The 22,980-nt window shown below is 34.1% G+C and overlaps 1 protein-coding gene across 5 annotated transcripts in view; it reads left to right on the forward strand.

Moving 5' to 3' along the window:
- CADM2 (cell adhesion molecule 2) overlaps positions 1-22,980 on the forward strand; it is a 1,197,963-nt gene that overhangs the window by 1,070,839 nt on the left and 104,144 nt on the right. For all 5 annotated transcript variants that reach the window (XM_043448930.1, XM_043448928.1, XM_043448929.1 and 2 more), the window contains one exon: positions 19,802-19,980. In XM_043448930.1, the coding sequence (XP_043304865.1) occupies positions 19,802-19,980 (179 nt within the window). The remainder of the gene's footprint in view (positions 1-19,801; positions 19,981-22,980) is intronic.

Genomic DNA, 22,980 nt, shown 5'->3' on the forward strand with positions numbered 1-22,980 from the left:
TACACAATGATTGTCTCTCTCCTTCCATCTGTACTATAGAAAGCCTACTAAATAATCATCTAGGTCTATGTTTATGTTCAGATATAATGCCTAAGCTATCATGCTCTGGGGCAGAAAAAGCTGGGTGAGTGGTAGAAAGAGAAATAGAAGTATGATAAATACTTTGAATGATAAATCTGTAGATATCTGTGGCCTGAGTGGTCTTGAAAAAGTCACATAATCAAATCAATTTTTTTTTTTTTAGTTAACAAACTTTATTTTTTAGGTTCACAGTGAAACTGAGTGGAAAGTGCAGATTCCCAAGCACCCTTCATCCCCACTCATGTACAACCTGTTCTACTATTGGCATCCCTCATGGCAGCGATACTTATATTACAGTGCATCTATATGAACCTATCATTTCTACCCCAAAGCCCATAGTTTACCAATGTAAATATACCAAGTATTTTTTATTCTCTAAAATTAGAAAATAAAACCTTATAAACAAATTGCACATATATTTTCACTTTTAAAACACTTTCTGCCTCCAAGTAATTTCATAATAAGTAGTAGCCATGAGGATGATAAGTTTTTATTTTGTCAAAAAACACATAGTGTACCTTCACCAACTTTTAAACTTAGAAGTCTTAACTACATGTTTAACAAATATGCTGAAACTGGGCTACTATGGCAACCCTGGGACCTGAGTTATTATCTTACACTTCTTCCATGGTTTTGAAATTCAAGGTAATAAGCAGAATAAACACATTCTAGGATGATGATCTGTGACTTTTCAAAGCATGTTTGAGCAGCAAAGAGATCCAAATTAAAGTCATGGCAAAACTTTCAGGCAGCATGACAATTTTGTTGAGGTTTAATAATACTAATAATGAGCTATAGAGAAGACAGACAGAGGCATGAATAGTTGTTAAGGAGTAAAATGTGGCTAGAAATGAGAAAGTCCTGGGACACAGGAATAGCCCCTCCATATTGTCATGGTAGGAAAAAACTTAGAAAAATTGGAAAGGACTAGAACGGGTAAAGAATGAGTTCTGGTTCCCCAAAGTGGAAAATATGCTATGAAGAAGTTCAGCTGGGATGAAAGAGATGAACCAGTCAGCTAGTTTAACAGAAAGCGGAAAAAGAGATCTGGAAGGTTTTCAGAAACCAAGACTAAGTGAATAACATGGTTCATGAGTGGTTGATATTCCAGGGTTTGCAATGTATAAAGCCTCGTTCTAGCATAGGTTTCCCAGTTCCCTTATTCCAATCTTTTAACCACAAAATTATCCTGTTGTAAAAGGTTTACAAAGACTCTTAGATTGTTTTCATTTTATAGATAAGGACAGTGAGCCTTGTGGAGGTTATGACCTTTTCTAGTCACACAGCAAATAAATGGTAGAATTGGGATTACAAAAACACTTTTTAAAAATTTTAACAACACTGATGGTTATGTTTTCTTATTTTCACAGTATTTTCACTTCTGTCATGTTGGCTTTTCAGGATAACCCAGTGAAGTTGACAAGAACGAGAAAGTTCTTATAAACTTTAGGAATGCCTATGTTTTAGTTAATTATAGAAGATTATCAGTTATGAATGAAACCTGCATTGACATATTCAAATACTATATAAAGAATTTCTAAATATATCTAAATAGTTCTGCCTAGATTTTATGATTATGTACATAATAATTATTCCATTATTAAATGTTTGTTTTTAAAAAGCTAATTATATTCTGCTCTTAATTTTATATATTTGAGATGATTAGGACTGCTCATTGTAACTACAAAACAATACCAATGCACACATAATACCAATGTATTGGACTACAATGAACAGCCTCAGGGGCTGACTATAATAAGCAGGAAGCTCAAAGAGAACACTCCCCCGAAGTGTGTCTTTCTTGCTAAAAGCAATGCTTAATATGTCGCCAAAATAATTGGTGGAATAAACATAATGAGGGACTCATCTACAAACTCTCACAAAGTCAGCCCTTCAGTGACAAATGTTACAGAGCATTTAAATTGTTTTTTTTTTTTTCCCACTTTGTGTCCTAATATCTAGAGAGATATAAACTTGTCTCAATTAATTAATTAAAAATTAAAGGCAGTATAATCAGTTTTTTTTCTAAAGTGTTTTAAAGGAATAATACTGGGAAATTAGTTCTAAGTGCTCATAATTAAAAAAATATATATATCCATGTGTTGTGCTTTTCATATGAGTTACTTTTCTGAGGCCCATATGGTCTTTTGCTTCCATCTCATGGCTTCAAAATTTAATCACACATTGACGCTCTAGAAACACACAAGTGGTTATCTTGGAAATGAGACCGAATATATTTGGTTTTGTTTTTGAAACAAGAAGCTGACTCCTGGTAATCTCCACTGCTGTTATTTAGGCTGGGCATCTGTGGTGTGCTGGGCACTCAATCATTTTCAATTAAATGCGCCTATGTCTCATGAAAGTCGCACGAGAGCTTGCAGAATCATGATTATAGATCCATAGAGGAAATGTACTTTTGAACATTTCCTGGTAAGCAATTTTCTTGCAACAAAAACCCAATTATTTTGAGGGATTATGTAAATGTTCAGTGGGAAACTCCAACACCAAAACGTCCTCAATACTTTTAAGACCCCATTGTGGAGTGATGTCGTCATTTACTTGATTAGATTTTTGAGCTCATGGACTTTAAAATCTGTTTTTTTGATATATTAATTATGAGATTGCATCTAAGCACTTTACGCTGTATTTAAAGCTCTGTAAACACTGCATTTGTGTTTATATAAAACAGTCATCAAAGTGGTAATTGTAAAAAAAAGTGTAGAAACAAAAATCACTCTTAATATATAAAAGTTGAAATATTATACTTCATCCTTGATTAAAAAGCATGTTAACCCATTGCTCAACAAATCCCATTTGATAAGAATTGCTTTTTCTTTTTGCATTTTTCCCCATAATATTATTTGTGTCATAAAGTTAGAGTTATTAATAATACCCTTCTGGTGATCACCAGTCAGCTTACTCTGAAGGGCATTACTTTGTGCTTGTGGTAAATCTCTTGACTATAATTTTTGCAAATAAATGTAGAGAACAAAATGTGAATTAACTCAGAATCACCACATATATTCAGTATTATTTCAATTAATGGTGCAACTGAGAAAATTTTTATACTGTGGAAAGCCATTTATCTAAATGACCTAAAGAAATTTTCTTGCATTATATGTGTTTTAACAAAGTATGGTATATAGTGATTCACTTTTCTAGATATAACTTCAATCATTCAGGAACCTCTAAACTTCAAAGTTTGAAAGAAATTTAAACAGCAAGTTCCCAAACTGTAGAAAATATGAACATGTACAAATGTCTCCAGTTAGAATGAGGAGAATCTGTCAGTGATTGTTGATAGCCTTGAAAGCTCAGCTCTTTCAAATGCAAAGCTCCAGAAATCTCTGGGAAATTTTAAGGAAAGGAGAAAGGAGAGAGAAAGAACATTAAAAAGGTGAGAGAAAAGGGGAGACTCTTGTGACTTGTGATCAGCAGATTTTTCTAAAGTGGTGAGCTGTGATGGACTTCAGCACCACCACTGAAAATTACAGGTACACAGATGAACATAGTGAGGTGACCATACAGAAACAAGATTAAAAATATATAGTTTTCCAGTTTAGGAACAAAGGGATTTTCCCAGGTGCCTCTAGTGGTAAAAAATCCACCTGCCAATGCAGGAGATGCAAGAAATGGGGGTTTCAGGGACAGAAGAGCCTGGTGGGCTACAGTCCATGGAGTTGCAAAGAGACATGATTGAGCAACTGAATATATTGCATACTGCACATAGGCACAAAAAGACCTAGAAGCCACAGGAACTCTCACAGTAGGTCACAAATTTGAAGTTTCAAATAGTGATATATTAATTAGTCATCAGATTAATTTTAACCACCACCCCCACTTTTAAATTCTGACAGGGGTACACTTGAAACTAACAGAACATTGTGAATTAAACGTACTTCAGATTTAAAAATTGGATTGCATTATGTCCGACTCTTTGCAATCCCATGGATTGTAGTTGCCAGGCTCTTTTGTCAATGGAACTTTTCCAGGCAAGAATACTGGAGTGGGTTGCCATTTCCTACTCCAGGGGATTGTCTCGACCCAGGGAATGAACTCATGTCTCTTTCCTGCATTGGCAGGTGGATTCTTTACCACTGGTGCCACCAGGGAAGCCTAAAAATCATTTTTTAAAGCCAAAAATAAAATGGAAAAATAATATTGGGCTGGCCAGAAAGTTTGTTTGGGTTTTTCCATAAGCTATTACAGAAAAATATGAATGAAATAGAATAGGAAATACTTATGCATCATGTAAAGTCGTAGAATATATATTTTTCCTGTAAGATTTGAAAAATGTTATGCTAACCCCAACTGTGGTGAAACTGGGTGTTGGAGACATTCAGGAAAAGAACGCTAAATCCTGATCACTTTAGCTCCTCTAAAACTATCAGGACACAAAAATGTGTGTTCCAACTGAAGAGATCTTAACTCCAAAAAACCAACTGAATGGCACTAAGTATGTTGGGATTAATAATGCAGAAAAATTTCATCCTTTGAGAAGGGTTTCATTCAAATGATTAAAATATACTTGCAAATGTTTTAATCTTAAATTTCAATTATCTCCAGCATTTACTTACATGGAGGATTTAATTCCCCAGTTACCAGATAAATGATGTGCTCTTTTGCTTTTCCAAGACCATTGGTTTTAATATTAGCAAAGAAATAAGTCATGGAGCAGAAGCAGTTCTGTAATGGTGACACAGTGTTTAACATAAGTATTAGATCTTATAAGGTTAATTAGCACAATTTTATAGTAGTGAAAGTAATGGATTGTAAAGTAACTCTTATATGGAAAATAGGACCCTGTCGTTGCAACTTGCCCTTTAATCTGAATGATTTTCACACATTTGACTGAATAGAAAGCTTATAGATACATGTCATATGGTATCAAATTGATTTTATAATGTACACAGGTTGAGAAAGTGACAGATTCTGAGAAACTCAGACTCATAAGTTCTTGATTTAAACAACATGAAAATGTTCCAAAGTCTGTCTTAGTAAAAGGAAGTTTCTAGGAGTTACTAAGTTTCAAAGACATTGAAATTAATATTTTCTTAAGAAAGTGTTTTTAAAATATCATAGTGATTTTAAGCTTAATATACATACACAGAGGGGCTTATTATTATTTGGATAAGGGAATGAATGTTTACTCGAGATTTCTTGATCTTTTAACTAGGAATTAATATTCTGTGTTTACCAAAGAGGGGGGGGGGGCGGGGGGGAAATGTTATGTGTAGATAAGGGATTGGTAATTGTTTTCCTTTAGCATAAAGTCCTTGAGAGATTAGCTTAAGTATTTGTCACAATCTTGAATATTTTTCCTTCAGTGTTAAAATCTGTCAGTCCTTCAGGATCATAGCAATCTTATCTTTTCTGGGGATAATATTGTATTTGTTGTGCCACAAATTGTCTGGAATTATACAGTTTATATTGTGAATTCTCTGTTTCTCAAAAATGTTACAATAATTATCGGTGAACACTACCTTATCAGTAAAAAGTGGTCCAGGATTTCACAGGCACTCTAAAAAATGTCATTATTTTTAAGTTGTCTAAAGAGCACTTACCTCTTGCATATAGGTTATTTTCTATTTCTACTGCAAGCCTCTAAACTTGTAGGCAAGAAGTACTTTAAAAAATCAGAATTAAGTAGCATATGCTCAGATTAATCAGGATGGAAGAAATCTGTGTCTTATTTTCTCTTGAGATTTTAAGTCTAATGATGAAGTTAACATTGATGATACTGTCCCATCTACATTGACTCTTTAATGTAATGAGACTCCTCCTACTTGACACTATACTAGTACAATCACTGGTTTCCAGAATTCACATGAGTAGATAACATTCAGAATCAGACTTTCAAAACTTGCAATTTAATGAAACAAGCAGCCTGGATTTTCTGCTTCAAACTGACTTCATTCATCACTGCATTAAACACCTTTAGCCCTATCAGGCAGAAGTACCGATGATGGTATTTGAGAGGGGACTTCATTGTTAAGTCTTTCAATGGGAATCACTGGGATTCTAAAACTACAAATAGAAGGGAAAAAAATCACTTTTCATAGAAAATAATTTTTCAACTATGGGAAATATCATGTTTATTCTGAGCAAGAATAAAGGATTATAGCAAGGATATAGCAAGAGATTGAAGAACACACCCAGAAATGTCTAAAATCAAGAGAGTAGAGACCAATGAAGAAGAAAACTACAGAACCCTTTTACTCTTTCTCCCTCTCTCTCTCACACACACACACACAAATACACAAGGACGTATTTATTAAATGAGATGCAAATATTTCAACAAGCTAGAAGTACAATGGAAATTTACATATTTTAAAGAGAAGCAGTTAAAGAATTTTCTTTAACTGTGTAATTTCATTTTTATTTTTCCCTCTTTGCTTACTGTTCAATTCCAGCCCTAAATATTTGAAATGTTAGGACAGAGCCAACTTAACAGTTGATGATACCAGTTGTATCAAAATATAGATTTTGAAAAAATAAATATTTAAAATATTATGTTAAAGTGTTATAAAAGGCAGATATGTGTAGATATAATCATATATTTTAAACAGTTATGATAATTATTGAGGCATATTTCCACACATCAGGAAAGCAAAACTTTTTTTTTAGTCATGAAATTCTCAAAGACCCAAGAATAAAATTTATTTTGCTTTAAAATTGCTTTTCATTGCTCTTCATGTGCATTCTTTCATGATGATTTCAAGAACAGTATTTTTAAAACAAGCCATTCACCTTCTCATTCTTTTTTTTTTTTTTTCAATTAGTTTAGATGTTCTGACAGAGAAGATGAAAAAGTTGGGTTCACTGGGGCTGATAGTTAACCATTTAAATACAATGGATGGGAAAGGAAAAAAGTATTAATAGCACAGTAATACTAATGAAAGACAGAAGTAAAATTAGGAAAGGATCGGAAAATAAAGGTAAATGGTGGACTCAGTAGATAGGACTGGAGGTTTTGATGATGAGCTGAATAGTGAGCTGAAAAGATGGGAGGTTGAGATAGAAAAAAAATGAAATATATAAGGAAGTGAAGGAATGATAATGACAAAGTTTAGTGTGGGATTACGGTTGAGTAGTGCTAACAAAAAGATTATTGGAAATGTGAAGTTTGGGGAACTGAGAGGTCAAGGTATTAGATGTGTTATAAATGTAAGTATGTAGGTCAATGAATATTTAAAGAGATTCTTTCTCATTCCTATGACATCAGTTTCTTTTGACTTCTCTAAGACATACTGGATTTCATTCTCTCTTTTCTCATTTCCTAAATAAAACTATTCTAATGTATCTGGTAAATCTGCTCTTTTGTTTTCTTTCCTCAGCTTGGGCACTTGTTTGGCTCCAATCTCTCTAAAAAACTCCAGTCCTGCCCTATGCTCAAATTTCTCATTCCCTTATTGCTGGACAGATATGCATTTCTTAACTATCTTCTAGCACTGGATTGGCTTTCCTCATATGGTGCTAGTGACGAAGAGTCCTCTTGCCAGAGCAGGAAACATAAGAGACACAGGTTCAATCCTTGGGCCAGGAAGATGCCCTAGAAAAGGAAATGGCAACCCACTCTAGTATTCATGTGTGGAAAATTCCATGGACAAAGGAGCCTGGCAGGATACAGTCCATGCATTTGCAAAGAGTCAGACACGATTTATGAATAAACAACAAAATAACAAATGAAATCATCAACTTTTCCTTTCTGCTGTACATGTTTGTTTCCAATCTGGTTTGTTTTTCTAGTTTGTCATTTATTTGGTTAGTTGGGTGGTCTTGCATTGTCGTTTTTTTTCCTATTTAGGACTAGGATTGTTTTTGTGATACAGATTAGGCTTCATGAAGAGAGTTTCTCCTCTCTTTTCACTCAGTTGCTTAGTCGCTCAGTTGTGTCTGACTCTTTGAGACCCCATGAACTGCAGAACACTAGGCTGCCCTGTCCACCACCAACTCCCAGAGTGTGTTCAAACTCATGTCCATGGAGTCGGTGATACCATCCACCCATCTCATCCTCTGTCATCCCCTTCTCCTGCCTTCAATCTTTCCCAACATCAGGGTTTTTCCAATGAGCCGGTTCCTTGCATCATGCAGCCAAAGTTTTGGCGCTTCAGCTTCAGCATCAGTCCTTCCAATGAATATTCAGGACTGATTTCCTTTAGGATTGACTGGTTAGATCTCCCTGCAGTCCAAGGGACTCTCAAGAGTCTTCTCCAACACCACAGTTTAAAAGCATCAATTCTTTGGCACTCAGCTTTCTTTGTGGTCCAACTCTCACATCCATATATGACTACTGGAAAAACCATAGCTTTGACTAGATGGACCTTTGTCAGCAAAATAAAGTCTATACTTTTTAATGTGATGTCTAGGTTGGTCATAGCTTTTTTTCTAAGGAGTAAGTGTCTTTTAATTTCATGGCTGCAGTCACCATCTGCAGTGATTTTGAAGCCCCTCAAAATAAAGTCTGTTACTGTTTTCATTGTTTCCCCATCTATTTGCCATGATGTGATGGGACTAGAAGCCATGATCGTAGTTTTTTGAATATTGAGTTTTAAGTCAGCTTTTTCACTCTCCTCTTTGACTTTCATCAGGAAACTCTTCAGTTTCTCTTTGCTTTCTGCCATAAGGGTGGTATCATATGCATATCTAAGGTTATTGCTGTTTCTCCGGGAAATCTTGATTCCAGCTTGTGCTTCATCCAGCCCAGAGTTTCACATGATGTACTCTGCATATAAGTTAAATAAGTAGGGTGACAATATACAACCTTGACACATTCCTTTCTCCATTTGGAATCAGTCTATTGTTTCATGTATGTTTCTAACTGTTGCTTCTTGACCTGCATATAGCTTTCTTAGGAGGTAGGTCAGGTGGTCTGGTATCCTCAACTCCTTAGGAAATTTCCACAATTTGTTGTGATCTACACAGTCAAAGGCTTTGGCATAGTCAATAAAGCAGAAGTAGATGTTTCTGGAACTCTCTTGCTTTGTTGATGATTGACTGGATGTCGCCAATTTGATTTCTGGTTCCTCTCCCTTTTCTAAATCCAATTTGAACATCTGGAATTCATGGTTCACGTCCTGTTGAATCCTGGCTTGGAGAATTTTGAGTATTACTTTGCTAGCATGTGGAATGAGTGAAATTGTGCAGTAGTTTGAGCATTCTTTGGCATTGCCTTTCTTTGGGTTTGGAATGAAAACTGACCTTTTCCAGTCCTGTGGCCACTGCTGAGTTTTCCAAATTTGCTGACATATTGAGTGCAGCACTTTCACAGCATCATCTTTTAGGACTTGAAACAGCTCAGCTGAAATTCCATCACCTCCACTAGCTTTGTTTGTAGTGATGCTCCCTAAAGCCCACTTAACATCAGACTCCAGGATGTCTGGCTTTAGGGGAGTGATCACACCATGCTGGCTATCTGGCTCATTAAGATCTTTTTTGTATAGTTCTTCTGTGTATGCTTGCCACCTTTTCTTAATATCTTCTGCTTCTGTTAGATCCATTCTGTTTCTGTCCTTTATTGTGCCCATCTTTGCATGAAATGCTCCCTTTTGTATGTCTGATTTTCTTAAAGAGATCTCTAGTCTTTCTTAAGCTATTGTTTTCCTCTATTTCTTTGCATTGATCATTGATCAAGGCTTTCATATCTCTCTTTGCTATTCTTTGGGACTCTGCATTCAGATGGATATATCTTTCTTTTCTTTTCCCATTTGTTGTTGGCTTCTCTTCTCTTATCAGCTATTTGTAAGGCCTCCCCAGACAACCACTTTGCCTTTTTGCATTTCTTTTTCTTGGGGATGCTTTTGATCACCACCTCCTATATAATATCATGAGCCTCTGTCTGTAGTTCAGGGACTTGTCTATCAAATCTAATTCCTTGAATCTATTTCTCACTTCCACTGTATAACCATAAGGGATTTGATTTAGGTTATACCTGAATCATCTAGTGGTTTTCTCTACTTTCTTCAATGTAAGTCTTATTTTGCAATAAAGCATTCATGATCTGAGCCACAGTCAGCTCCTGGTCTTATTTTTTCTGACTGTATAGAGCTTCTCCATCTTCAGCTGCAAAGAATATAATCAACTGGAATTCAGTATTGACCATCTCTTGATGCCCATGTGTAAAGTCATCTCTTGTGTTGTTGGAAGAGGGTGTTTACTATGACCAGTGTGTTCTCTTGGCAAAATTCTGTTAGCCTTTGCCCTGCTTCATTTTGTACTCCTAGGCCAAACTTGCCTGTTACTCAGGCATCTCTTGACTTCCTACTTTTGCTTTCCAGTTCCCTATAATGAAAAGGACATATTTTTGGGGGTGTTAGTTCTAGAAGGTCTTGTAAGTCTTCATAGAACTGTTCAACTTCAGCTTCTTCAGCATTAGTGGTCGGCGCATAGATTTGGATTACTCGTATATTGCATGGTTTGCCTTGGAAATGAACAGAGCTCGTTCTGTCATTTATGAGATTGCACGCAAGTACTGCCTTTTGGACTCTTCTGTTGACTTTGAGGACTACTCCATTTCTTCTAAGGGATTCTTACCCACAATAGTATGTATAATGGTCAGCTGAATTAAATTCACCCTTTCCAGTCCATTTTAGTTCACTGATTCCTCAAATGTCTTTTCATTTACGCCATATATTTTCTGGTTCCAAAAAGTTATGTTTATTTTCCCAAGGGTTCTCCTATTTTATCCTATTATTATGTGTTTTCCTTTATTATTATTCCAAAATTATGTAAAACTTTGGTTTCTATCTTCAGAACTCTGTATACTGTCTCTTCATTAAGTTTTTGTTTTTCAGATATTTCACAATGGTATATTTAAAGAAATTAATAATTTTATCAGATATACTATTTGATAACATAGATATCTCTTATCAGAAATATTTACTTCTTGAAAGTCTTAACAAAGTATTTTTATTTTTCATTAATATCTGGATTTTTCCACATAATACTCGAGGCCAGGGTTGAGTGCCAGGTTAACTAATGTACCATTCTAAATGTATTGTGTTTTTAACTTGCACATGTCTGTTCCAAACTTTTCTGTTTCTTTGCTTTTTTTGATCCTCTTTATGATCAGAATTTTCTCTACCACATTTCATTTTGTCTCTCATATTGGTGGCACTATCAGTCTTCTGGTCTAATACTAAAATAATACTTTTTCATGCTTAGCTTTATATCCTAGTAACTTTGTCTTGGACTAAGCTTCTTAGCATAGTTGATCCTATTCCTTAATGTTAACTTACATCTCGGCTTTTGATTTTATTACTTCCAACTCAGTCATTACATCAAGCACTTTTAATTTTGCCCTTTCTTAATTTGTTATCTTAGCCACTAACAGTATCACCAACTAACTCTATACTCTTTCCTGGAATTCACCATATTTAAATTCATCTCTTCAACAATATGGCCCCTGGAAGGCAAGTGTCCTAACCAGGATTCTGACTGCTCTTGAGTTGGCATCTTCCATTTTTAACACTTATCTTACTATAGTTTAAGACATGAATCAAGAGCTATATCTTTCATAAAGCCTGTTGCAGTACAGTGCTGTTAATACAGATATGATGAATCTTTGTTATGTTTTATAACTCATTTATGCCAATTACTATGCCCTGCCCAATATTATGCTTGATTACATATATCTTATATAAAGTACTAAAATATAATATCAGAGAGAACAGATAATATTTTATTTTCCTTATATCCCGCATAACTCCTGGTTCAAAACTTGCACTGATTTGTTTATGGATCCTTATTAGGTAATAATTGTGCAAACTTATGAAGTAACTAGTCAAGAATATGTAGGCATATGTTAATTAACAACAACAAAAATATTCATTGATTTCTTAGGTGTGTTAAGATGTAAGTGTAAGAATAGGAGATTTTCTGGTAATTAAACCTTTCGAGACTCATTGAAGATTACTCTACTATAAGCATGTCTGAAGTTTTGTTTTGCCTTAAGCAAAAACCATATCTATAAAGACAGACACATAAGTGTTTCATTGATTATGCTTTTAAATGAACCTCAATTGTGACAAGTAAAACATTCAAAGTTAACTTGACCAATAGTAAAAGTTATTTGATATTTTAAGAATTGCTCCCATGGAAAGTATAAAATCAATATCAGAAAAAAAAGGAAAACAAATTTCATAGTGATTAAGCTGCACAACAATCAAATCTGAGGAAAAATCACAATTTGATGTATTCTCCAAAGGCCTAGATCTATATTTTTACAATAATTAAGAATATGCCTTTGAATAAATATAAAAAGTTACTTCCAAACTATGTTCAGAAACACCTTGTTTGATCCTCAGTAACAAAATAACCCTTTATGTATCTTTAAATTTGAAATGATCAACATAATAAATAACTCCATAAGTAATCCTTTTCAGTCTCTTCATTCATATACCATGTCTTATGCCTCCAACTGAGACTCATTATAAAATTATATTTTGAATTAGTTTCACAGCTTCAAGAAAGGCTACTCCTTGAACTTCCTTTGTGTTTGTATTTTAAATTTAAAAAAAGGAGGAAGAAACCCCAGGGTCTAACTGTTTTCATATTATCTTTTTGTCTTTCTCTTCACTTGGTTGACAGAGTTTGACTGTGGTTTATGAATGTAATCTCCATGTACCCAACAGAGATTATCTGGGCTAGATTTTTCTCAGAAGACTCCCTATAGGAATCCAATAAAATTAAAATTCTAAACTTGAACCCAATTTCAAACCCAATTGTTGATTAATTTACATTTAATTTCTCTCCTTCCAGTTCTCTAAAAATTGGATAGCATGAACGCTAAGGTTTTAAAAACAGACTCTGTGGTATAATTTCTTGATTAAAAAGTTTATTTAAAGAAGAAAAAATGAATCAAGATGTTTATATAACTCTCACTACCTTCTTTTGCATTACAGTAAAAATATGATAAGAATTAGAGGGTAATTAGACTTTTTAAAAAAATATCCAGATTATTGAAGCTTCAATCACATTTGCTGCCACCTGCGAAATTTCTAAATGGAAATAAAAGCACCAGTCATCTTCATGTGCCATAGAAGTGCATAAGGTCCCAAGTTATTAACAATACATTCATGTTTTGTCTTATATTAAAGGAAATGTAAGATATATGTAATTGTAATATGTAATTTCTTTCCTTTCCTTTGAACCAGAACAAGACATTTACTTGAATGCTATTACAGTGACTTTTTTTTTTTTTTGCTTTCATCTAGAAAAAGTAAGTTGATTTTCACAGGATTAATTTTAAATTTAGAACCCAACATGCATTGTGCTTATGGAGGAAAAGCCACTACAGAATTCAAGGGGGGATAGCCATTTGGGAAAAAGAAGATACCAGAGCATATATCCATTCCAAAATCGGAAGATATTTTGCTACTGTCCACTTTTTAAATTTTTGTTTGTTTTTGATTGGACTGGGTCTTCATCGCTGCGTGGGCTTTCTCTATCTGTGGTGATTGCAGGGAATCACCGTTTAATTGCGATGTGTGGGACTCCTCCTGTTGCAGAACGTGGGGTTTAGGGTGCACAGACTTCAGAAGTTGTGGCTCATGGACTCAATAGTTGTTGCTCCTGGGCTCTAGAGAACAAGCATAATAGTCCTGGTGCAGGGCGCTTAGTTACTCTGCTCCATGGAGTATAGAATCTTCCAGGATCAGAAATTGAACCCATGTCTCCTGCACTGGCCTGCGGACTCTTTACCACTGAGTTACCAGGGAAGACTCCACCCTCGGTCCAAATTTGTAAGGATGTTAAAATTCTTTCCTTAGAAGGTCTGTATTGTGGGACGGATATTTCTATGACTGAACTGCTTATTCTTTATTCTTCTTGAGCATTAGAGTAAAGGGAACAATGGGAGCTTTGAAGGCAAAACTCATCAATAGTTTCAGCAATAGGTATTCTCATCAGTACCTAGGGAGATTATGAGTCCATGTACTGTTGGGAGAGTTGGAGAGATTGGTACTGTGGCATAACTTTACAGAATAAATATCCGAATGACTACCTCAAGAGTTTGGGTGGATATTAGTAATCATGTTTATATCAAGGTCAAATATTAAATAAACCAGGAGTCTGAGAAAGTTGTGGCAATTCCTTCCAACACTAATTTATAAATAAGAAATTGTTAAAGATATAAGAGATTCTCCTATTAGATATCTACAGAATAAATAGTGAATTAATAAAAGGTTTTTTTTTAAAGCCTGTTGAGATAAAAACAAGTTAATAAGACTTTAGAATACAAGATAAAAAATATACAGTCATATTTGGTTCCTTTTTTTTTTTCTAATTAGTTTTCTTGCTGTATTTCTTCTTACCCTAGGAAGAAACTGCTGCACACCCATCTATAGGGGTAGAAGAAAAACAAACATCTTTTCAGCCTTATAGATTTGGTAGGCATAACATAGATCTAAGTTTATCTCAGATGAAAAATTTCAACTTTTAACTGAAAGTTAACTGCTTTGAAAGGGGCAGCTCTCCAGATTGAGGCCCTTAATATCCTTGCCATGGAGTCACGCGTGTGGAGTTAGTTGCAGTGTTATCTCATGCCTGATACTATGTCGCTGGCCTGTGACTCCTGCGGTCTGGCTCCTCCTCTTTCTCAGCCTTATCCCAGAGTTAACTGTAGACTGGAACCACTTTTTAAATGATCTCCTTTGGTTACCTGAACAGCAGGGAGGATTTTTATTCTTTTGCAGCAAGAAACTCAATCATTTCTAGGTTCCAATTAGAGAAAGCCTAGGGGTCCTTTTTATTAAGATGAAACACAAATTGTATCAAGACTTGCTAAATCACTTAATATTGTTATTGTGATATTAAGTCGCTTGAGCATTTTAAATACTAATTTGAATATGTGTAGGCTATTTTTAATTGAGGCATAAACTCTAACCTCCATTTTGCTAAAATTTCATTTTATGGTGCTAACTTTTTTTTGCCACCTTGAAGATTTATGATACAGAGTATGATCGAGAATCCTGCAGTGTTTGGTGTCAGCAGTAACTTATACTGCTAGAATCTCCTGGAAATATTTCTCCAGGTGTTTGTTCATTATTTCCTAAAAGAGCGAATTATCTTTTTTAGAAGAAAATTTTTAAATAGTAACAATGAATAATTTTTCTAGATCTTTATTTTATACACTAATTTAAAATATATATCTAAATTTAATTACATATTTACGGGCTTATATGTTTAAGATGTGACTTCAAGCTTACAAATACTAAGAGAGAAAAAATTATGACAGTTTGGATTTGGGGAATATAATTTATTTATGGAAATGCATAGGTATGTGTGTACAATTATCAATGTGCTTAAAAATTCCAACTTATACATTACAAAAACATTGCTTCTTAATATAAAATACTTCTGTTGAGCAGTATTTTAAAGATTAATTTTCTAAAATTCAAATTATCCTTAATATAGCTGTTATTTTAATGTTGGTCTTATGTGGCTTTGTAGAAAGTACACAGTTTCTAATAATTTGTTATATGCAGTTAGTCATAATTTTATTGTGCCAGCCTTTTTCTTCAAAGAATGCTAAGAATGAGAATGGTTCAAGATCATCCCGTCCATCAGTTTTAAAATAAGAATTAGTAAACTAAAATAGCAACAATAAAATGTGGGATATATGAAGAAAGTTGAGAAGTATTAAGGTTTGACTTTTATTAAAGACGCTATCAGAGTAAGTTGTCTATATAACTAGATGGTGATATAAGTTAGTGTATTATTCTAACGTTTTTGGAGAACAAGTTTTTACTAAAAGACTAAGTGATTTTTCATCACATTGCTGATCTGCTTATTTTGATATAATTTACAATATTTATTCATTGTTTCACAACTTTCGTGTTTTTTGTGAAAGTTTGCAGAAAAAAATATATTCTTCATCCTAGAAAAGTGTTAGGGTCATAGGCACCACTATCAAGACCTATGTTCTATTAATAAATATATTCGCAACAATAAAACATAAGTTCACTTTTTCACCAAAATAAACAAATAGTTAAAGCTCTTTTGAAAATAATTTCCAATGGTAAGATGTTTAAAGTTGGAAATGTTGACATAGAAGAATTAGGAAAATATTCATCATGTTAGAATACAAGGGGTAGTGGACAAAGCATTGACTATGTAGTCAGACCAGGGTTTGAATGCATCTCTAATGTTCTATATTAGTATCTGCATTACATTTTTTAAAAACCTTATTCTTATGAGGATTATAGAAACTACTTAAAGCAACTAGGATAACTACCATTATCAAACAGTGATAGATACTAATAACTATTCCTATTATTAGTAATTATATAAGATTGAAATCTCTGAAGACAGAATTCATGGTTCATTTATCCTTTCTTCCCTAAAAGCAGGTTTTGAGAATTCTTTGCAAGTATTTGATTAATGGAGAACTGCCCGTTTCTATGAGCTCAGGTTTTTTAGATAACCCACATAAATGAAGTCATATTGAAGTAGCTGTGTTTCTCTGTCTGACTTTTTCACTTAGCATAGTGCCCTCAAGTTTCATCCATGTTGTTACAAGTGTCGGGATTTCTTTCTTTATGAATGACTGAATAATATTCCATTACATTTGTAATTTATTTTCTTTCTTTCTGTAACTACTCAAGTATCTTTTATTCTGCACTCAGGGGCCTCCCTGTCTCCTGTAATTTCTTTATTCATTCATTTGTCAGTGGATAGTTAGGTTGGGTCTATGACTTGGCAATTGTGAATAGTGCTAAAAGGAATATGAGTACAGATACCTCTTTAAAATAGTGATTTCCTTTGGATATATACTGTAAAGTAGAATCACTGGATCATATGGTAGTTCTATCTTTAATTTTTTGATGAATCTCCTGTGTTTCTTAGTTGCTAAGTGTTGTCCATCTTCTTTTGCAACCCCATGGACTGTAGCCCACCAGGCTCCTCTGTACCTGGGATTTCCCAGGCAAGAATACTGGAGTGGTTTGCCACTTCCTTCTCCAGGAGATCTTTCTGACCCAGGGACTGAACCCACATCTCCTGTATTGGCAGGCAGATTCTTTACCACTGAACCTCCAGGGAAGCCCTTGAGGAATCACCTTACTATTTTTCATGGTGGCTGCACCAACTTATATTCCCACTAATGATGTAAGAGCATTTCCTTTTCCCATATCCTCCTCAACAGTTATTATTTCTTGTCTTTATGAAGATAGCCATTCTAGTAGATGTAAGTGTTATCTCATTCAGGCTTTGATTTGCATTTCCCTGGTTATTAATGATGATGCACATTTCTTCATGTACCTGTTGTCCATTTGTATGTTTTCTTTGGAAAAATATCTTCTGATTCTCTATTTTTAATCAGGTCATTTTTTGCTATTGACTTGTGTAAGTTATTTCTTTATTCTGGATATTTACTCTTTATCTTATTTACCTACACATAATATTTTCAAATAACTTCCTTCATTCCATAGGTTGCCTTTTCATTTTTTAACTGGTTTCTTTTGCTATGCTGAAGCTTTTTAATTTAAAGTGTTCCCATGTGTTTATTTTTTTTTATTTTTGTTGCCCTTGCTTTTGGTGTTAAATACAAAAAAAAAAATCATCCCCAAGGTCAATGTCAAGGACCTTCTTTCCTGTTTTAGGTTTCCAGTTTTACATTCAAGTGCTTAACACATTTTGAGTTGACTTTTATGCTGTAAAACAGAGGCCCAGTTTTATTCTTTTGCATGTGGCTATTCAGTTTTTCCAGCCCCATTTACTGAAGAGACTGCCCTTTTTGCATAGTATATTCCTGCTTCCTTTGTAAAAAAATTAAATGACCATATATGTGTCAGTTTATTTTTGAACTTTCTTTTTCATTGATTTATGGGTCTGTATTTTTGCCAGTATCATACTGTTTTAATTACTATATCTTTGAAATATCATTTGAAATCAGAAAGTGTGAAACCTCCAGCTATTTTTCTCTGTCTCAAGATTCCTTGCTTATTTGGGACCTTTTGTTGTTCCATACACATTTTAGGATTGTTTGTCCTTTTTATGTGAAAAGTTGCCATTAGAATTTTGATAAAGATTGCATTAAATTTGCAGATTGCTTAGGGTATTATGGACTTTTAATATTAATTCTTTCAATCTATGAGCACAGATTAATTTTCCATTTATTTGTCCTCTTCAGTTTCTTTCATTAATGTCTATAGTTTTCAGTGTACAGATCTTTCACTTTCTTTGTCAGGTTTTTTTGCTAAGTATTTTATTCTTTTTGATGCAATTGTAAAATAGGTTGTTTTCTTAATTTCTGTTTCTGATATTCCATTGATAGTGTTTATAAATTTAATTGATTTTTGTATATTAATTTTGTATCTTGTAATTTTAAATTCATTTATTAGTTTTAGCAGTTCTTTCAGTGGAAGTTTTAGAGTTTCCTATGTTTAGTTGCTAAGTCATGTCTAACTCTTTGTGACCCCATGGACTATATAGCCCACCAGGCTCCTCTGTCCATAGGATTCTCCAGGCAAGAATATTGGAGTGGGTTGCATTTCCTTCTCCAATATATGTTCTTATGTCATCTGCAAATGAAGACAGTTTTACTTCTTCATTTCCAACTTGGTTGTCTTTTATTTATTTTTCTGCTTAAGTGCTCTGGCTAGGAATCCCAGTACAATGTTGAATAAAAGTGGCTGGAGGCAGGGGTGGGGGTAGGGGAAATGGGTGAAGATGATCAAAAGGTACAAAATTCCAATTATAAGATAAGTTATGAGGATATAAGGTATAGTATGCTGACCATAATTAATAATATTTGATCATAAAAGGTATTAAGAGAGTAGATCTTAGAAGTTCTCATCAAAAGAAAAAAATTATAACTATGTAAGGTGATGGGTATTAAGTAAATTTATTGTGGCAATCATGTTGCAACATTTATATATATATATCAAATCATTATTCTGTGCACTTTAAACTAGTTTAATGTTATGTGTCAGTTATATCTCAATAAAACTAAGGGGAATAAAAAGAGAACTTTCAGGGAAAACAAGCCTCTAGGGAGATGAGAAAACAGGAAAGGTAAGAGGGAGAAGTTTCAGGTGGTTTCAGGCAGAGTTGTGCCATTATGGCGGCCCCAGATGCAAAGGTATAATTCCAGGTACTTCTTTGGAAGGCTGCTCCAATATCCCAAAAACAGTCTTCCAGAAGCCAGTAGGCAAGAACCATTTAGCCACAGAATCTGGTCCCAGGACCTGTAGTCTATTGGTGACTACTATAATGATTCTACTGATTAGTTCCTTAATACATGTCTCCTCCGTTAAGGAGAAAAAATTAAATTATAATTGTTATACCTACAAATCTTCTGAGTGAGTGTGTTATGGTTCTTTCGGTATCTTACAGAAGTTAGCAGGGCTTCCCTGGTGGCTCAGATGGTAAGGAATCTGCCTGCAATGTGGGAGACCTGGGTTCTATCCCTGGGTTGGGAAGATCCCCTGGAGAAGAGCATGGGAACCCACTCCAGTGTTCTTGCCTGGAGAATCCCCATGGACAGAGGAGCCTGGTGGGCTAGAGTCCATGGGGTCACAAAGAGGCAACACGACTGAGTGACTAAGCCCAGCACAGCACAGAGATTAGCAAGCACATTGCTATCCACAAAGTGGGTATTAAATAAAAATTGGTTGATTTATTTGAGTCACACAATATGTAACATTTTGTGTATACATATACATATACATATTTTTTTTCTTTTTTTTTTTTTGTCTATATGCATGTTTAAATCCAATAGGCCAGAACCTGTTTTGTGGACAAAGGATGGTGGAGAATTACCAGATCCTGACCGAATGGTTGTGAGTGGTAGGGAGCTAAACATTCTTTTCCTCAACAAAACGGATAATGGTACATACCGATGTGAAGCCACAAATACAATTGGCCAAAGCAGTGCAGAGTACGTTCTCATTGTACATGGTGAGTACCTTTTTGACATTATTATACATGTAAGAATGAATGACCTGAAAAACTGCTAAAATTTATCAAAATCTTTAGAATAATAAACAAATTTAAACAGGTTTTCATTTTCTTTTGGAAGAACTTCTCATAAGTATAAATATCTCCAAGATTCACAATTAATATATTTCAAATCAAAATAATAACATAAAATTAAAGCATATATTAGGAAATAAAAACTGTTTTGTAAATGATTTTTTAATTGCAAATACACTGTGTATTATTTGATGGTGACTAGTAAATCATATTAATGGTTTTCTTTATGCTTTACAAATAAATGCTTTTAATAATAAATCAGAATCATGAAAACTTTCCTTAAGTTAATTTTGATAGAATTATCATAAAAGTATATTTTATAGTTACTATTAGTAGTTTTACAAAGAATGATAGTATATCATCAAGATGCAGCAAAGACAGAGGGGTACAGTACTAATGATAAGTGAACTAATTTCTTATGCATAATAATTTAAAACACCCACAAACTTTTTTTTCTCCTCTCATTAGTCTCATACTTTGAGTAAATATAGCAAAATGGCAAAAAGACATGCCAGTTCCCAAGATTAGAGAGAATTTCTATTTTCTGTAAACTCCAAAAGTCAGGACAAATGAAGATGAACTTTTATGAAACTGGTAAATATCACAATAAATGAAATTAGTCATATTTCTTTATTTCAAGACTTCTCAGAGTTTATTTACAGGGTACAATGTGAATCTCAAAGAGAAAAAAAGCATTATAGAGTGTAAGATTTTTCTCATATATTTCACCAAGAAAACATTTTCTAAGACTAATATGTTCTACATAGTATTACAGTATTTGAATGAGTATTGTGTAAAAGCTATACAAAGCTGTAATAAATCTAGTGGATCTTAGAAGTTACAGAGTACATTTATTTGAAATGTTACTCATGAATCTAAGTATAAAATAACTGTAAGAAACATGGATTAATTCTATAACTTTCCAAAAAAAGGAATTTGGGGGATAAGGTCTAACTGTTTGTAAAGTGATTTAATTTTAGGGGAAAAATAACCCCGTTTGTTTTTCCAAAGATACTTATGTTGTTATGATACAGGCCAAAATACTATATTAAATCAATTTACAAAACTTTCTTATTTTCAAATTGCTTTAGTGTCTACCATTTCTCAGTTCTTCGCAACAATTTGCTCTTGAAGGTAAACAACGGCTTGTGCTGAATAGACTTTCCACATATAAACATCTTGAAAACAGTAGAACTGAGAGAGTAATTTATGGTATCTCATGAATTGTGCACATTTCAGTTTTGGGGAAAGATCAGCCTGATCAAGTTAGACTGATAAATTGGAATTAAATGTGGTAACCCCCTGCCAGGCTCACTACCAGAGAGAATATAACAACCTTGAGTGTGTCAAGAAGATAAGTTAGATCCTTAGAGCAGGATCCAGGAGTCACTTACAGTTCATGCTGATCTGGATGTTTAGATACTACAGTCATGGAAGTGAAGTCTGATTCACCCTCAACTTTAAGTGCTTATCTCACCTAACAATTTTTGGGAAACTGGAGGCATGTTGCATAGCATGTCACATTGTGTCGAAAGCAATATGACATAAAAACATAGACAATTAGAAGGGAAGTGACAGAGGAAATAATATACTTTGATGAAAAATATGTCATTCATTTTTTTAAGTAATTCAAGTGGGGGAAAATTCATGTTTTCTCAGTGTTTGCAAGCTAGCCAACAGTATGACTTCCTAAAGAGCCAAGCCACCTTTAGGTAGTTGGCAGTTGACATATTTCTAATAAATATTTCTCTGAGCACTTTGTAAGAAGTCATTTTTGGCTTTGCTTTTTGAACTACAGTTCATGAAAAGCACCCCATAGATTAGTGCTATTCATGCTGCGAGATAAATGCTGTGAAGTTCAACACTGGTTTACCTAGGATTATTGACACATGTAATGCAAGGCTCGATGAAACAGTGAAACCATAATACACTGTGTTTTAAAAGGGCTCCAATTGGGTTCATTACAAAATAAAGTTTTGTTGTTTTTTTTCTCTCCTTTGCACACAGGGTATAATGTTTCATTAGTCACTGGTTGTATAAATATAAAATGCTACTCTCTTCTATTAATGGTTTGGCTGTTTCAAAACCCGACTAAATGATGAAATTTGAGTGGCATTTCGATCTATAATGAATGCTGTATGCATTTTGGAATGGAGTGATAAGTGATCGCTTGTGAGAACTTTACCCTTTTATCTTTTACACCAAGTTTGATTTTGCATTAGCTGTGATAATTTAATATAACTCCAGCACAGAAGGGCCTTTCATGAGCTGAGACCATCTTTGACTCTACCACAGTTACCTAAGTTCTATTGATTCTTAACTTGATGGGGGTCGGAGCACTTTGCTGTGAAATCATCTGCTATCTAGATGCCATCCTAATAGATTTATTCTTTGGGTGTCAGTGCAAGAGCATTATTTAAATGTTTTCACATTTAATTGTTAACAGCACTGACATTTTGTGCCATCAACATTGGAGGGTCCCCACCCCCCTCACTCCTTATAATGACCCCTTTGGAAATTAAAGCATTAGAACTACAGACAGTAATTTGAAACTACCAGTCTGAATCTCATTCTCAGTGAAAGGCCTAACAAAATTCAGTATACAAATACCTGTGAGATAAAACATTACACTTTTGAAACATTTGTACTGTAGAGATCCCATTAAGAAAAAAAATAGCATTTTTCATTAACAAGCTCAGCAGTGGAGACATTAATCTGTTAAATTGCTGGTCATTGTTATCCTATTAATTCCTGTGACCACAATTGCTTTGTGTTTTCTGCTTCTATGTAAAAATAATGAAGTTCGTCTCATATTGTTATGGTTATCATACTACTTATTTCTTTTGAATGGTTAATTACTCCCATATTAATGGTCCCATATTAATGGTATGTTGTTCTATTGCTGTTCTTGCTACCTGAAGAACT

Source organism: Cervus canadensis, chromosome 27 (genome assembly GCF_019320065.1).
Source record: "Cervus canadensis isolate Bull #8, Minnesota chromosome 27, ASM1932006v1, whole genome shotgun sequence".
Classification (NCBI taxonomy): Eukaryota; Metazoa; Chordata; class Mammalia; order Artiodactyla; family Cervidae; genus Cervus; species Cervus canadensis.